This window comes from Schistocerca piceifrons, chromosome 1, assembly GCF_021461385.2.
Source record: "Schistocerca piceifrons isolate TAMUIC-IGC-003096 chromosome 1, iqSchPice1.1, whole genome shotgun sequence".
NCBI lineage: Eukaryota > Metazoa > Arthropoda > Insecta > Orthoptera > Acrididae > Schistocerca > Schistocerca piceifrons.
Window position 1 is genome coordinate 242,952,607 of NC_060138.1, and position 18,075 is coordinate 242,970,681.

General features: G+C 43.8%; 1 protein-coding gene across 3 annotated transcripts in view; it reads left to right on the plus strand.

Moving 5' to 3' along the window:
* LOC124786830 (serine/arginine repetitive matrix protein 1-like) overlaps nucleotides 1-18,075 on the plus strand; it is a 631,128-nt gene that overhangs the window by 435,211 nt on the left and 177,842 nt on the right. For all 3 annotated transcript variants that reach the window (XM_047254293.1, XM_047254294.1, XM_047254295.1), the window contains exon 5: nucleotides 1,816-1,924. In XM_047254293.1, coding sequence (XP_047110249.1) covers nucleotides 1,816-1,924 — 109 coding nt within the window. The remainder of the gene's footprint in view (nucleotides 1-1,815; nucleotides 1,925-18,075) is intronic.

Here is an 18,075-nt window from a genome sequence, read left to right on the forward strand (position 1 = left end):
ATGAGAGGAAATAACCAGAGCTAATCCAAGACCAGGTCAACCTGAATGACAGGAAGCGTCGAGTATTGCGGAGAGTGACTGCAGAAACATCGCATGAAATCAGCGGTGGAAACACTTGTCAGTTCCAGAGCGGTACATGCTGTCCAGCTAGCACAATGACTGTGCGTAGAGAGTCAGAAAGGACCTGATACAGTGGTGGAGCAGCTACCCATAAGCTACATATTTCTATTGCCACTGCTAAGCGGCGCTTGAGGTGGGGTAAAGAGCGAGGCCACTGCAAGGGAATGAATAAAAACAAGTCATCTGGAGCAATGGTTCAAATGGCTCTGAGCACTATGTGACTTAACTTCTTAGGTCATCAGTCGCCTAGAACTTAGAACTAATTAAACCTAACTAACCTAAGGACATCACACACATCCATGCCCGAGGCAGGATTCGAACCTGCGACCGTAGCGCTCGCTCGGCTCCACACTGTAGCGCCTAGAACCGCAAGGCCACTCCGGCCGGCCCATCTAGAGCAATGAAACACGCTGTATCCTGTGGCAATCCGGTGGAAGGGTTTGCGTTTGGTGAGTGCCTGGAGAACGTTACCTGCCATCATGGGCAGTGTCAACGCTAAGGTACTGATGATGGGGTTGCACATTCTTATGATGTGGCCCCTTACTGCGGGGAAACGACGTGGTCTTAGGCGCCTTGGCACGGTTCGCGCGACTCTCCCCCCGTCGGGCGTTCCTTTCTGGAGCATGCGTGTGTATGTTGTCCTTAGCGTAAGTTAATTTCAGTTAGATTAAGTAGTGTGTAAGCCTAGGAAGCGGATGACCTCAGGAGTTTGTTCCCATAGGAACTTACTTCCACCACCACCTATTGCGGAAGGACATAACTCGTTTTGAAGCATTGTGTACTATGCATACTAGAGGAACAGATCGAAATCTATGATCGAATCAGCATGAAAGTGCACCCCATCATACTGCACCGCCTACGACGCAATGTTTTCTGTACAATAACATTCCGGAAATAGACTGCCTGCGCAGAGTCCCTACCTGAACATAGTGTAATGCATTAGGGATGAGCCGGCCACAGTGGACGAGCGGTTCTAGGCGCTTCAGTCGAGAACCGCGCTGCTGCCACGGTCACTGCTTCGAATCTTGCCTCGGGCATGGATGTGTGTGATGTCCTTAGGTTTGTTAGGTTTAAGTAGTTCTAACTCTAGGGGACTGATGGCCTCAGATGTTAAGTCCCATAGTGCTTAGAGCCATTTGAACCGGTAGGGATGACTTAAAATATTGGCTTTGATCCAGAGCCAGCATCCATCCTCACTAAGTTGTCCAGTTTCTGCCCTTCAGGAAAAACAGGCTGTCACCCCTCCACAGGCAATCAGACACCTCACTGGAAGAGTCCCGAACAGAGTTTAGGCCGTCATAAAGACGAAGGGCGAACACATTCTATACGAAGTTCTAGTAACAGGTGTCGATACTTTTGATCAGACAGCGTAGCTATCTTCAAAGCTCAGTTTGGCTCGATGCTGATCCGGTTTAAGGTCGCTGTTGCTCAAACAGGCGGCAGCTGTTTTAACAACATTCACGCCCCGTATGGCCAAAATTTAGTGAAGCATTGTTTCTACAGCAGTGTAAGACCACAACAAATAATTTTTTTCTGTCCTTTCTGGTGCTGCAACTTTCATTGGCTGCAGTGCAAGCGGGCAGGTCAAGTTCTTGACGTTGTTCCTTGTTATAATCCACGCACTTGTGAGTTTCAGAAATACTTTTATCGTTACCGTGGCAGCTACTTGCAACAGGTGTTTTTACGTGATTTCAGGACTCCCTGTCGAAGTCTGGTCTGCACAACAGCCAGGAGACATTTGGCACAGATCCTCTACACACGTCCAGTGCGAGTGCAAAAGCGGCCACATTGCACCGACGAATAGGTAAGGTATACAGCAGTAACTTCCTCTCTACCACTCTTACTAATGGCCGTACTTACCTGAGTCAGTCCCCTCCCCCCCCCCCCCCCCCTGCTGTGTACATCAGTCATCTGCCTAATCTAATTTCTGCTCTAGTATAATTTCGCTGTTGCTACAGCGTAACGTTGTAATAATTCTAGAGAGGGAATCTGACAATGCTGGCAGCCAGAGATAACAGTTTTTCTCTGGAACATGACAGGTATTTCCTGTCGGTGGTAAACTTTTCTGTCAGCTGTATGTAAGGCCTTGGGGAGACGTAATTATATTGGATTTTTTATTGGCTACATAGACCAATAAAGCGTATCTCCTCGATGTTATGTGAAATTTCAGGAGAATAAAACAAGAAATAGGTAACTTAATCGTGAACTAATTTGCTTCGACTCAGCGCTTTTCCACAGATCTAAGACTAAGGGGCTTTCTATGACGTGGACTAAGGTAAAAGACAGAGACATTTTCATTGACGCCTACAATAACTGTCATAAACTAAAATGTATGGAATCTAAAAAGTGTGAAATACTGCATAGGGTACGTACTCGTTCACTATCCAACGAAACATTTTTACCGTGTTTACATATTACAGCATTTAAGATATAAAAATATTCGAAAGTTAGATAGACCTTACATTGTGCGGTATCAATAGTAATATACCCGTAAAATAGTTAATGTTGTCAATTGGGTTCAGCATAGTTTCCAATTTATCTTTCTTATCATCGCTGGCTTGTAAGTTTTTAATAAGTAATATTATAAATTTAGTATCTGTCATTTTAGTTTTTAACGATCATACGTCACATACTTTTATCATGTTAACGTATTTATTTTCCTATTTACTATCGTAAATCTTTGTGTAAGAAAACTATTTTATGTTGCAAATGTAATACATATAGAATAATTGGTTATGAAGCTACATCATATTCCATGCCTATAGTGTAATCGTATATGAAACTATATCATAATGTGTCTGCATTTGTTTCTTTCACTTCGTTTTAATTTACATTTCATTTAATAATTCCTCTCATTTGTAATTTATGAGCTAACGTCCTGCACGAACTCTTGTGTACTTTCTTAAATTCATTTTGAATCTGTACGTACATGATTCCCGGCCTCGTTGTTTAATGCGCGCATAGTTCCTTCATGGATTTGAAGTTCATACATAACATAACTCATTTATTTGTTGTTTTCTTTCCTCTTTGATAGCCAATTAATCGCTGTGTGGATGCTAACGCTCCAAGTCGTCGCTTGTTTTAATCATAAGCATATCTCCGACAGATGGTTAATGTTGTCTATACATAAAGAAAAGTATTATCTTCTCAGTAATCTTCAAATCGTGAACTACATGTTTAAACCAATTTCTATGAAATTAGTGAATTTACTCATGCCACATTTGTTGTCTATATCTGAAGTTACTTTCCGAAGTCAAATTAATTATAATTTAATGTGATTTAACTTTGAATTGCTGGTGTACCCAAACATTACCGCAAAAAATTATTAAAATGAGAATAGTGAATAGTTGAGGGAGTGTGAATGAGAACAGTGGCAAATTTAACTTTACAAACTTAATGACAAGTTTTTAATCATCCTACTATAACTACAAATAGCTGATGAACCTGACAAAAACAATGACAAACAAAAGTAAGAAAATGGATGGTGCTTGATTGCAAAAACTTTCATTGGGAAGGAAACTATACACATTCTCCCGTGAAACAATCTCGTCTACAATACAAATTGACTTTGTGTACAGGAATCCAATGTGAGGCCCATTTGTATTCAAATTGAGTCAACTACGACCAAGTACACCTCAAACTATGGTTCACCGGAGAACATGGAGCTGTGAATATCATTTAACAACCCTCCGCCGCGGCAGAAATTCTTTAGCCGTTCACCTGGGTTCAGACGGCAGAGGGAAACGGCCCACTGTAGGCGAGGAGCGGCGCAATGCGGCAGCTATAATTTTCTGACGTGTCCACGGAAACTTGCAAACTCTATGGACTGGGATTCTGATTATTAGAATGCGGAAAACTTCCCTATAAGAGCCCTTTATACTAGAAGAAAGAAGAAGTTGAATGCTGACGAGTACTTGTTTATATGGGCCAAAGTAGGGAAGTCCCCTTCAAGGTCACCCGCCTAGCGAGCAACCTACAGAGGCACTGCCACCAAAAAAAAGTGAATGTTTTTTTTTTAAAAAAAGGGAGGGAGATAAGGAAAGGAGATAAGGATTTTTATTGTCTATAATACAACATATATTCGGTCGAGACGAATAGCGGAATGACTTGTTGTATGTGTGTATCGAGAGCGGAGGGCGTGGACATGCTCCCAAATGACAACCAGATGCATACTATGCACCAACATTGAGGTAATTCCGGGCAAGGGGTATATCGAGGAAATTGGTCTTTCGGTGCAAGTACACAATTAAAATCGCCGCCTAGGAATAATTAGTCGTGTCGACCTTGGAGTAGCGGGGCAATTTCGTCGGTGCATAGATGTTGACGGATGGGTCGTATATCAGGTACTGTCATTGCTAATTCCCGTGCCGTGATGCCTTCTTTAAGAAGTATTGCTGTGCCGCTACCAGTTTAGAAGGCTAGGATACTTACCCGCACATGGCAGGGAATTCATCGACGTATACGTCTTGTAGGAGGACGATGTGGATGTCTGCTGCTTGGAGCATATATATGGGTAAGGACATCTTAATCTGCGGTCGTATATTATTGATATTGATACAAACAAGCCGATATGCTTAGTTTCGTCGCATGTATATCGGCCATGGGAGGTTACGCCGCCTGCTGTTGTTCTGGCACGTTACGTGACCTAGTCTTGCCCGCCGTCGTTGGTTATAAGTTGAACTTTAGCGGGGCGTCGCCCCGTCGTATCGCCAGCTGCGACTATCGGTGGGTCCCCTCCACAGTCATAAGCCCAGTCTCCTTGGGACAGGTTTTTTGTGTGCAGGTGCTCGCCAGCCACGTCTCTCTGTGGCTCCTCTTCTAATGCTTGGGAGTGGCAGTTGACTGCAGGTTGCCGTGCGTTGTCAAGTTTTTCAGGTCGCTCTTGACGTATGCTGCTGTCGAGATGACGGTGTTCTGGATGGAGGAGTCTCTGGACCTTCTGTAAGGTGGCCGTCTTACTTGGTCGTTTCTTGATCATCGTCCTGCATACGTATTAAGGAGTCATTCGAAGGCCTTAGACGTCGTTTCTTGCACCGTTTCCGAGACCGTTGCCTACGCGTGTGCGTTTCCGTATCCGAATGCGGGTGAGTGTCTCTGTCACCACTGCAGTCGGACACGAAGGCAGCCGTTGGCACTATTCGACTGTCGATGACCATTGCTTCATCCGATCTCTGTACTGGTGGTATCAGCCGGTGCTGCTGGGTGGAGTCCAAAATAGTCCAACTCACTCTAAGCACTATGGGACTTAACATCTGAGGTCATCAGTCCCCTAGACTTGGAACTACTTAAAAATAACTAACCTAAGGACATCACACACATCAATGCCCGAGGCAGGATTCGAACCTGCGACCGTAGCAGCAGCGCGGTTCCGGACTGAAGTGCCTAGAACCTCTCGGCCACAGGGCTGGGTGGGGGGCGTCGCCGTCGGCTTTTCGACTGGTGTGTCCAGCTGCTGGGCGCTGTCACTGTTCGGTGGTGCGTCCATCCGGAACACATTTGCATATGTGAGAGAGAGAGACGTTGCTGCAGGTATTGCTACAGACTGACCTGTCGGTATCTGTGCAATTCTTCGTTGAAGACACGCTCAGCGAATGTGACCTTCCTGACCACAACCTGACCAAGTTTTCGGCTGTCCGTCGTAAATGACTATCGCTCTGCAGCCACCAATTGATAAAATAAGACGGCACGTGTTTTGATAGCTCGATCGGTATTTGTCGCACACCGTTAAGTACAGGCTACCTGGTAAAGGTTGTCCATTTTTCTGCTATGTGATTAAGTACCCGTCCGTAGGTTTGTAGCACGATCTCAGCCGGAACCTTAAATAGTAGCTCAAATACTCTTACAATTCTCAATCCAAGTCCCGCATGATCAGTTGCCACTGTTCCGACGTGGCCGTATGAATGTCTTCATTGAATTCCATCTTTATGGTCGCGTACGATCTTGTCACACGCCGTGTCGTTGATCAGTTTCAAATAGACCACACTGCTTGCGATAGAAAAGTGGAAGCCAATCATTTCTTGTGGTTCAGTTTTAATTTCTTCACGTATAAATTATATTCCAAATACCTTCCGTCGTGCAAATTCATTATCAAAGCTGATCTTGATAGTAGATTGTCGGTACGAATGAGCCATTCTAGTTCGAAAGTACAAGCACTAGCGAAGGGTAACACGAAGTAAAGAAACGCGTACGCGCTATACACCGCGGCAGGGACGTAAACAGACCTGCGCGCCGCACGACTGCGGAAAGCAGTCTGTCTATTTGGCTATCCAAGCACGCTTCACAGCTACACCCAACTTCCATATGTCGTCGACCATGTGGGTACAAGCTGCACTCGTACACCCCTGGTGCATTTCCATACAGGAGAGACATTTTAATTGAAAGTCGCTTGCTTGGTGCCAGCGGATAAATACGTGATTTCAGTGTCTGTGTTCTTCATAAATAAGATACAATGTTTCGTCGGACATTCATAGCGTTGAATCCTGTCTAGTCGTCAACCACGGGGAGTCTAGGGAACCTGTTTTCTTGGATCGCTAGACAACATTCAGACAAATCGTATTACTAAGTTTTATTACGAAAAGGAAAAAAAATACAATACTTAACTTTGTGTGAAACACATGTGTCGCAAAGGGCCAAGACAGAATAATCGATGTTCTTCAGTATAACAATTCCAAGTCTGGGATGCATAGAATCTACGAGCAAAGCAATGAGCTTTGACTTTTCTATTGATGTCTCGTATCTCGAAGCTCTCGTAGAACTTGGCTGCTGTCGCATTGTCGTCCTCGAGAAGGATCGGTCGCCGTGTAATTGGCTGATGTCTTCTTCACAGCACTCTCTGCTCTATCGTGTTCCCTACAGACATGCAGGCGCTTGACTTCACGAATTCGCATTCCTCCACGCCCCCACCCCCTCCCACCCAAAGCGACGGACCATCGTCATGTAGAGAGCACGACAACGGATGGGGAAGCAGGAGCGTGGCTACTGAGATGGACTCGAACCTGTGGCTGCGGGGGACGGCAGACCTCCTGTCGTACCCCGCCATCCGGCCTTCACTCTGGTGGAACCGTCCCCAGGAAAACTACCTCCTGAGATCCATAACAAGGTGTAGAATGCGTCGGCTGCTGCAGCGTGGGCGGGTCCAACCACATCAGTAGCGTGAGAGGAGGTTGAGGAAGCGAAGGTTCCGTCTCCATGGAGTCGTCTCGCGGTTTCCTGATGACACCCTGTGGCGGCTGGTGTGGCCGCGCTGTCGGCCGGCGATGGCCCATCTCGTGGATGTGAACGACAGGAAGTGAGAAATAGTTGAATAGTTGCATTCCCTGGCATGTGCGGTGCCAAGTTTGGCCAACTGCTTTTTGAAGGTTCTGACAAAACTTTTCGCTTCGCCGTTGGACTGTGGATGAAAACGTGCAGTACTTAGGTGCCGTATAACATTGCGTTCACAGAACGTTTCAAATTCATGTGCCGTGAACTGAGGGCCGCTGCCCGACACTATGACGTCAGGAAAATCTTCGAGGCAAAAAATAGAGGACAACACCTTAATTGTGCTTCATGACTTTATCGAGTTCATTGGCACCACGAAAGGAAATTTGCTATACGAGTCTACCACAATGACCCACGAGTGCTCCAGAAACGTCCCGCAAAGTCTATGTGAACACGTAGCCATGGTGATTGCGACTTAGGCCAAGCAGAGAAGTTTTGCGTGGAGCGGACTGATTTTCCGCAAATGCATGACACAGTGACGTTGTCTGTTCAATTAGGGTGTCCATACCCTGCCAAGTACAGTGTCGACGCGCTGACTGTTGCGTACGAATAATCCCTCAGTGTCTTTGGTGAAGTAACTGCAACACTTCTTTTTGCAAAGCTTTGGGGATTGACACACGTGACTGTCCACTGTCATTTTGATCAAGAATCACACCTTGCGGTGTAGCGAGGCTATGCCGACGTGCAAAGTATCGGCGCACTACAGAGTTCTTTATGCTAAGCAATGAGCGAGGCCAAGATGTGCGAATGTATTTTAGCAAAATGTTCAAATTTGAATCAGCTTCCTTGGCCTGTGCAATTTCGCTATAGTTTAGAGGAAAGGATTGAAGTAATTCAGAATAATGAGAATCGATATGTCAACAAGATGCCGCAGAAGAGTCAAAGACGGTATCAGAGCCAATCGGAAGGCATGTAGGTGCATCCGCATTACCATGTTGAGCTGTCAGACGATACACAGTCTCTGACTGGTATTGAAATAGAGGAACCAGCTTCATCGGTGAAACAAGAACTGCAATGGCTTGTGAACTGTTACTAAGTAGATTTTTCTGTCATACAAATAGTGGTGGAATTTGGTGACATCGTACACAACAGCTAATGCCTCTTTTTTATTTTTGAATAGTTATACTGAGCTTCGGACAACACTTTTGATGCGAAAGCAATAGGCCTGTCTTTTATCACGAAATCTGTGCGATAGCACTACTCCGATTACGTAAGAGGAAGCGACAACTTGCCACGCTACTGTTTTGTTAGGATCAGAGTGAATCAAGCACCGATCACTGAGCAATGCTTCATTAAGTTTTTGAAACGCTTCTTGGCACTCATTTGTCCAAACAAACGGAACGTTCTTGCGACGCAAGCGAAGCAATGGAGTTGCGATTTGTGCAGCATTTGGTATGAACCGAATATAATAGTTCACTTTTCTTAAGACCGGCTGCAATTCTGTGACATTCTGAAGAACTGCAAGTCAGGAATGGCTAACAAATGTGACTGAAGAGTATGTACACCTTGACTGGTTGCGACATGACCAAGATACTGCAACCCAGGTTTAAAAAAATCACACTTGTCCAATTACACCTTAGTCCTGCATCAGATAACGTACGAAACAAAACACTGCAAATTTGCAGTGTCTTTTTCAGGTTATGACATGCTACGACAAGATCGTCCCAATAGTTTTAACAGTTTGGTACTTGAGCAGGGAACCGTTCCAAATATCGTTGGAAAATGACGGTTGCGAAAGCACTGCCAAAAGGCAAAAGCAAATATTTAAACAAGCCCAAATGAGTGTTCACAACACACACTTTTTGAGATACTTCGTCTAGTGGTGTTTGAAGATATGCATTGTGCTAATCAATATTTGAAAAGTAGCGACCAGCGCCTAATCCGTCCATTAGCTACTCTGACCGTGGCAATGTATAAGTATTAATCACAGTTTGTGGGTTGACTGTAGACTTAAAGTCGCGAAAGAACTTGCCCCCCTTCTAACAGCCGTGTACCGCAAGTCTCTAGAGGAACGGAGGGTTCCAAATGATTGGAAAAGAGCACAGATAGTCCCAGTCTTCAAGAAGGGTCGTCGAGCAGATGCGCAAAACTATAGACCTATATCTCTTACGTCGATCTCTTGTAGAATTTTAGAACATGTTTTTTGCTCGCGTATCATGTCATTTCTGGAAACCCAGAATCTACTATGTAGGAATCAACATGGATTCCGGAAACAGCGATCGTGTGAGACCCAACTCGCCTTATTTGTTCATGAGACCCAGAAAATATTAGATACAGGCTCCCAGGTAGATGCTATTTTTCTTGACTTCCGGAAGGCGTTCGATACAGTTCCGCACTGTCGCCTGATAAACAAAGTAAGAGGCTACGGAATATCAGACCAGCTGTGTGGCTGGATTGAAGAGTTTTTAGCAAACAGAACACAGCATGTTGTTATCAATGGAGAGACGTCTACAGACGTTAAAGTAACCTCTGGCGTGCCACAGGGGAGTGTTATGGGACCATTGCTTTTCACAATATATATAAATGACTTAGTAGATAGTGTCGGAAGTTCCATGCGGCTTTTCGCGGATGATGCTGTAGTATACAGAGAAGTTGCTGCATTAGAAAATTGTAGCGAAATACAGGAAGATCTGCAGCGGATAGGCACTTGGTGCAGGGAGTGGCAACTGACCCTTAACATAGACAAATGTAATGTATTGCGAATACATAGAAAGAAGGATCCTTTATTGTATGATTATATGATAGCGGAACAAACACTGGTAGCAGTTACTTCTGTAAAATATCTGGGAGTATGCGTACGGAACGATTTGAAGTGGAATGATCATATAAAATTAATTGTTGGTAAGGCGGGTACCAGGTTGAGATTCATTGGGAGAGTGCTTAGAAAATGTAGTCCATCAACAAAGGAGGTGGCTTACAAAACACTCGTTCGACCTATACTTGAGTATTGCTCATCAGTGTGGGATCCGTACCAGGTCGGGTTGACGGAGGAGATAGAGAAGATCCAAAGAAGAGCGGCGCGTTTCGTCACTGGGTTATTTGGTAACCGTGATAGCGTTACGGAGATGTTTAATAAACTCAAGTGGCAGACTCTGCAAGAGAGGCGCTCTGCATCGCGGTGTAGCTTGCTCGCCAGGTTTCGAGAGGGTGCGTTTCTGGATGAGGTATCGAATATATTGCTTCCCCCTACTTATACTTCCCGAGGAGATCACGAATGTAAAATTAGAGAGATTAGAGCGCGCACGGAGGCTTTCAGACAGTCGTTCTTCCCGCGAACCATACGTGACTGGAACAGGAAAGGGAGGTAATGACAGTGGCACGTAAAGTGCCCTCCGCCACACACCGTTGGGTGGTTTGCGAAGTATCAATGTAGATGTAGATGTAGAAAGTCAACACAGAGGCGATTGCGACCTGAAGGTTTGGGGAGCAAAATCAGTGAACTCTCCCATTGACAAGCTTTTATTGGCACAATAGCTCCCTTATTTCGCAATTCTCTAAGCTCAGCAGAGATTTCGTCCCGTAATGCAACGGGAACAGTTCTGGACGGAAAATTTCGGCTGAGCATTGTCTTTCAAAGTAATATGTGGAAAAAATTGTTAGTCTTGTCTATACCTTCAGAAAATCGTTCAGGGAATTCTTTCAGCAAGCTAGCCAAACTGTGTTTGGTGTTGAATGCAGACAGTGACATCATAAGACTAAAAACAGCCGACCATTTGCAATGGATAAAGTAATTTTTACCTAGGATTCGAAAGATTTAAACCTGTCTTCTTCAGAAGGCGGCAGTATTACATTAATATGGAATGATGTATCATTGTCGTTTTTACAAATATCTGCATAGATCCATTAGTCCAAAATAAAATATAGCCCTGAAAATAGGGTTTGTCATGTAAATAAAAATTAGAACATGGATGTAGCAGAGCTCATAAGTGACATCACATTGTCCTGAATTTGGAAGCCAAACAAATCAAATGAATGAAGGCCAAGACGTTCTCTCAATCGCCTGATTGTAGCACAGTAAAAGACACAGTCCACATACATGGCAGGCAAAGCACATTTGCCAAGAACCATTATAAGTTGTCAGGTGTGTGCTAGTTTTAGACATCCACGGGTAACAGTTCATATGTGTTGCGCTTCAGCAATGTAACAAAGGCACCTTTGTCCAACTGCAATTTCATACGTTTTCCACCAATACGCAAATGAACAAAAACTTTGTTGGAGTGGCGTAGCAATGAAGAAACTGTTTTCTTGCTAGTTTTGCTAATGCCTGCAGTAGGCTTTGGATACACTGCATTGATTAGATGAGCCTTGTGACTAGATTTTTTGAGTGGTCGAAATTCTTCTGTTTTTTTCCGTTGCACACATATGGACTGTACGTGATCTTTCTTACCACAAGCATAACACTGTGCTTGTCTAGACGAGGAGTCTTGGCGTTTATGCCATGCATAGCACCGAGTGCATGACTTGATTCTGTTCGCCTCTGTAGGGAACTGTTTACGTGGCATGGCATGCGTGGGCTGTTGCTGCCTAACTGGCCAGTCGCGAGTAAGGGGCTACTCGACCTGACGAATTTGTGATTGCTCAAATTTATTGTCCGACACAGCACCTGAATTATACGACCTAGGATTTTCACTAAGTGCTGGCATGGTGGATCGGACTGTTACAAAATCTGTTCTCCAAATCTGACATCAGTTACATTGTACAAAATCACATCGTGCAACATAACATCTGAATATAAAACACTACATGATCATAGGAATTTGCATTTCCTCATCATATCCTGCAAATCTGTTACCCACTCGCGATAAGTTTGTTCTGTCCTTTTCTTGCAACAAAAGAATTGGTACGTAGCTGCTACCACATTCACTTATTAGTCATGAAATTTAGCGATTCTACAATCTGATCATAGGAAAGTTCACTCGGTGTGGCGTTAGGAAGCAATTTCTGAGATAGGCGAAACACTGCACTTCGTACCATTGATGAAAAGTAAAGTACCTGGTACGTTGTGAGCAAACTGTTGCAGCCAGTCGAACCCCTCCTTGTCTTTTCATTTAACTGGCGAAAAGGTGGTATGGCACTCGGAGTTACAGTTGTATTTTGCTCTGCGGTTTCCCCTTGAATAGTGAGGAGCTTCTATACCGTGTTTAGCAGTGTATCTGAAACTGAAACATCTGTGTTAGCTACATTGCATCTATCACTTGCAGCTGAGGCGCCTGAGCAGGCGCTGGGAGAGGTGGGTTGCTCATATTGGAAGAGACAGAGGCAATAAACAGACGAGGCAAACAGTAAAAATAAGCACTCAATCAAAGAAAAGTTCTGCAAAAAGCACCTTAAAACACTGATTGCAAAAAAACACTATAAGAGATGCTATTTAAGCAAATAAACATATCCCTGCAAAGAAAAGACAATGTAGAATCAATCTGCCAGCAAAACACATAAGAAAGTCCGCGGGCGCCGGCTATTGAGGTCTTCTAATACTCGTCGTCAAATATCGAATCCTGCCTAGTCGTTAACTATGAAGAGTCTGGGAAAAATTTCTCAGCGTGCTAGACAGCAATCAAACAAATCGTATTAATGGGTTTCATTACGAAAAGGAAAAAAAAAAAAAACAACAGTTAACTTTATGTGACACACATGTGTCCCAAACATAGGGTGAAAGACAAAATAATCCAGTTTTTGAATCTTTGAATGGTTATAGAAAATCTGTATGTTATGTACTCACCACAAGTTTGGCATGTCTACAGTGTTCGATGATGGTTCTCTCCACCCCTTTCGTTTCATTTCCTGGTTCTACATCCGTTTTTCCGTCTATCTTTCCCTTCTGTTCATTCCAATTCTATCATCATTGTAGTGCTTAATGGGCAACTTACATTCTTATCACCGCTTTCCTTTGCTTCAGATGTTAGCGTGTAAACTCGAATAATCAAAATCTTCGTTTCTGTGACTCTTCTATAAAATGGTGCAATTTTCTTGATATCCTGATCCATATCGTTGTTATAGGGTATATTAATCCAGTAAATCTTTTTCATCACACATTACTTTAAATTCTGCATCTTCAAATTCTGCGTCTCCTTGTAGGACAGGACTACGGATGTATATTCCAACGGTTGTTACTTCGTTTATGTCGTTTGCAAGTGACACTTAAATTGTCTGTGTGTTGTTCACACCCACCTTTGCCGTTTACAAGAGGCTGAAAACTATTTTTTCGGTCAGCCTCGAAATCGGAGGGCATATCGACTATAATTTACTGCCTCTAGCCCACATTATTTTGTGTGTTCACTGACTGAAAATGTTCCTACTTGCTATTTACTCAGCGTGATCAGTAAATATGATTAGAAATCAGAGTTTTGACTTTTAAGTGAGTGATGTATTCAATAAAAGTTCACACGAACATAAGTCTTAGTATTCAATCTAACATAAGTATCGGTAACCAGTGGTGGATACATTTGGGGGGGGGGGGGGGTCGCCTCACCTTGAAGGCCCGCCGCATTGCCACCAGCGCCGCCCCCGCCAGTCAGCCCGCACGCTACTCGTTCATTTCTTTCGTCAGTCGACTCGACTGAATCGAGTTATCGAGTGGTTGAACTTTTCTATGTAGCACGCACGTCGTAAATCTAACTATCCAACTTTGCACTCGCTCTACAAAATAGTTGCCGGTCTACCTGCATCTATTGCTACAGTGGAAAGAAGTTTTCCAAAGTTGCGGCGTACAAAGACATGGCTGAGGTCGACAATAATGGAGAAATCCTCCTGGAGGATCAACTTAATAGCTTAGCTCTGTTCACCACTCACCCTGATATTCATTGTCCTATTGCCGATGAGATTAACCAATTGGTCAGGAAGAGTAGGCGCATGGAATACATCATTTAAGGAAGGAAACAATTGTAACGTTTTTATATCATATGAGAGCATTGCCCTGTATATGTGTGTAATGAGTTTAAATATAATATTCTTAAACTTTGCATGTAACTTGGTAATTTTTTATTACGGTTAAATTAAAGGTAGCTCAAGATATCTTTAGCGCCCCTCCTTGAGGTTTTTCTGTAATCGCCACTGTCGGGAACAGCACTAATAGTGCAGTTCAGAGGCAACCAGTACGGGAAGTCCCAATTAAATTGGTCTAACACCCTCACTTTTAAACACCAAAAGTTAATTCCTTGCCTTAAAAATGGAAAATAATCTCGCCATTTGCCACGTCACTTTCCCAACATTGCTGGCGGCAGACAAAAAGCTAATTCAAGCTTTTGTGTATCCATTCTTTTAGCACGATGACTCTGGGACGACGGCCGTTTATTATCTTGACAAAAAATAAAAACACCAACAGCCGTCGTTATGATTTTATTTTATTTTATCGAAACTGATAGCGACAAAATACACTACTGGCTATTAAAATTGCTACACCAAGAAGAAATGCAGATTACATTTTCACGCAATTTGGGTGCGTAGATCCTGAGAAATCAGTACCCAGAACAACCACCTCTGGTCGTAACAAAGGCCTTGATACGCCTGGGCATTGAGTCGAACAGAGCTTGGATGACGTGTACAGGTACAGCTGCCCATGCAGCTTCAACACGATACCACAGTTCATCAAGAGTAGTGACTGGCGTATTGTGACGAGCCAGTTGCTCGGCCACCATTGACCAGGCGTTTTCAATTGGTAAGAGAGCTGGAGAATGTACTGCCCAGGGCAGCAGTCGAACATTTTCTGTATTCAGAAAGGCCCGTACAGGACCTGCAACATGTGATCGTGCATTATCCTGCTGAAATGTAGGGTTTCGCAGGGATCGAATGAAGGGTAGAGCCACTAGTCGTAACACATATGAAATCTAACGTCCACTGTTCAAAAGCCGTCAATGCGAACAATAAATGACGGAGACGTGTAACCAACGGCTCCTCATACCATCACGCCGGGTGATACGCCAGTATGGCGATGACGAATACAATCATCCAATGTGCATTCGCCGCGATGTCGCCAAACACGGATGCGACCATCATGATGCTGTAAACAGAACCTGGATTCATCCGAAAAAATGACGTTTTACCATTCGTGCACCTAGGTTCGTCGTTGAGTACACCATCGCAGGCGCTCCTGTCTGTGACGCAGTGTCAAGGGTAACCGTAGCTGAGAGTCCATCCTGCTGCAAACTTCGTCGAACTGTTCGTGCAGATGGTTGTTGTCTTGCAAACGTCCCCATCTGTTGACTCAGTGATCGAGACGTGGGTGCACGATATGTTACAGCCATGCGGATAAGATGCCTGTCATCTCGAGTGCTAGTTATACCAGGCTGTTGGGATCCAGCACGGCGTTCCGTATTACCCTCCTGAACCCACCAATTCCATATTCTGCTAACAGTCATTGGATCTCTGCCAACGCGAGCAGCAATGTCGCGATACGGTATACAGCAATCGCGGTAGGCTACAATCCGACCTTTATCAAAGTCGAAAACCTGATGGTACGCATTTCTCCTCCTTACACGAGGCATCACAACAACGATTCACCAGGCAACGCCGGTCAACTGCTGTTTGTGTATGAGAAATCGGTTGGAAACTTTCCTCATATCAACACGTTGTAGGTGTCGCCACAGCTGCCAACCTTGTGTGAATGCTCTGAAAAGCTAAACATTTGCATATCACAGCATCTAATTCCTGTCGTTTAAATTTGGCGTCTGTAGCACGCCATCTTCTTGGTGTAGCAATTTTAATGGCCGGCAGTGAAAAATAAAATCAAAAGAACGGCTATAGCTACTTTCGTGAAATCTAAGCGATCCAGGACTGCGTATATGTCTCGCGAGTTCACTTCCTACTTTTACCGCAAACGCATTTAAGTCTGCGTAGCTGTGACGTCATCGGAGGCACACCCTTCTTCTGGGCCTTGGGCACAGCAGACGCAGGCGTTTGGCTGATGCCAACAGATTTATATCTCGGAGCGAAGGTCTCCTTCTTAGTGCTCTCTGACTTATTTATATATGGGAGCTGCTGACCGCCAGAGGAACGTCAGTTGTCAACCGCCCTAGGCACAGATGGCAGCATCTTAATGGGCCCTTTCTCAGACGTCTATTAATTAATATCTCAGTCGTTTAGCAATTTGCAATCTTCTTAATTTTTATGTTAAAAACGTTAGGTTTACTTTAGTTATTGAAAGTTGTAGCTCAACTGTCTTTATACCTTGCCGGGTAGAATTTCTAGAACTGAGCCGAAATTACAACATGAACTCTGAAATGTCTTAGTGTTGAAAATTCTTCTGGGTATTATGGGGCGTCATTGCTAAAAACTAACAACAATAATAAACTAAAACCGAAGTTTCGGCCGAATTGCAACGGCGTTCCTCAGGGCACGAGGAAGGCCGTTGCAATTCGGCCGAAACGTCGGTTTTAGTTTATTATTGTTGTTAGTTTTTAGCATAATACCAAGAAGAATTTTAATCAATACGACACCGGCTGCGGAAGCGTAAGTTCTTTAAGATTCCTTGTAGTTAATATTATTTACTATACGGCCTTGAAAGTTTGTGCAGCTGTATTAGTGCATCGGTGTATTCGAGTGTTTTATTAGTAGTCCAAATTGTAGTTAATCTATTTCTCCAGATAAGATTTTTAGTAAATAGCTTGAAAATTAATGGAAGTAACTTATTGGTGTCGCATATACAATTTTGTAACATGTAACAGAGGTTACATACGAATTTTCTTTTCAGAGTCTAATATTTAGCACCTTAAATTTTACGTGAAGACGCCGATTTTTGCCAAAATATTACTTTGATAAATTTTAGACTTGTAACTTTTAATTGTGACATACATGTGCATATAAGGGCTAATTGTTAGCTTAGTAGTCATATTATACAGCGCCACTATCTTTTGCTAAAGATCGTACATTTTTCCTAATGTCTTTATTTGCCTATTTTGAGACTTAACAATATTAACGTTAATGTATTGAGGCATACACTGACAAAGTTTGGAAAAACTAAATGGTTCAAATGGCTCTGAGCACTATGGGACCTAACATCTGAGGTCATCAGTCCCCTAGAACTTAGAACTACTTAAACCTAACTAACTAAGGACATCACACACATCCACATTCGAACCTGCGACCGTAGCAGTCGCACGGTTTCGGACTGAAGCGCCTAGAACAGCTCGGCCACCCCGGCCGGCTTGGAAAAATTATTTTAATTTTTAACTTCACTCTTACATTACGCTGGAGTCTCCTTTATGTTGAGCTGTTGAGCACAGGCGCCTTATGAAGACGTAGCGCTGGTAGTAGAGAACAGGGGTAAGCCGCGGCACACTTAAAGCCCTTTTACCTCTTACAACGATACAGCGCTTGTTCCATCTCACCCTTACCACTCCACTTCAGCACATGGACGCAAATGGTGTCCGTTTCTTGTCAGATATTCCATCTTTGCGTCATTAGCCGTTTGGTCGCCTAGTTTACAGACTCCCCACCTCCCCACCCACTCGACCATGGTAAGTTCGATTCAGGAGTATCGAGCTTAGGATGATACTGGTATTTCCTAAACTGCCCAGCTCTGAGAAACATATCCTACCGTTTGTGAAAACTGCTGCACGAAAAAAAAATTCAAGTAACAGACATGAATTTTATGTCATAAAGTAGTTGCATAAAAATACATAATGGTTAATAGGGCATGTTCACTTTGTGTGCGACGCATCCGTGTGCTACAGCCAGAGTATTTAAATATTCTGGTATTAG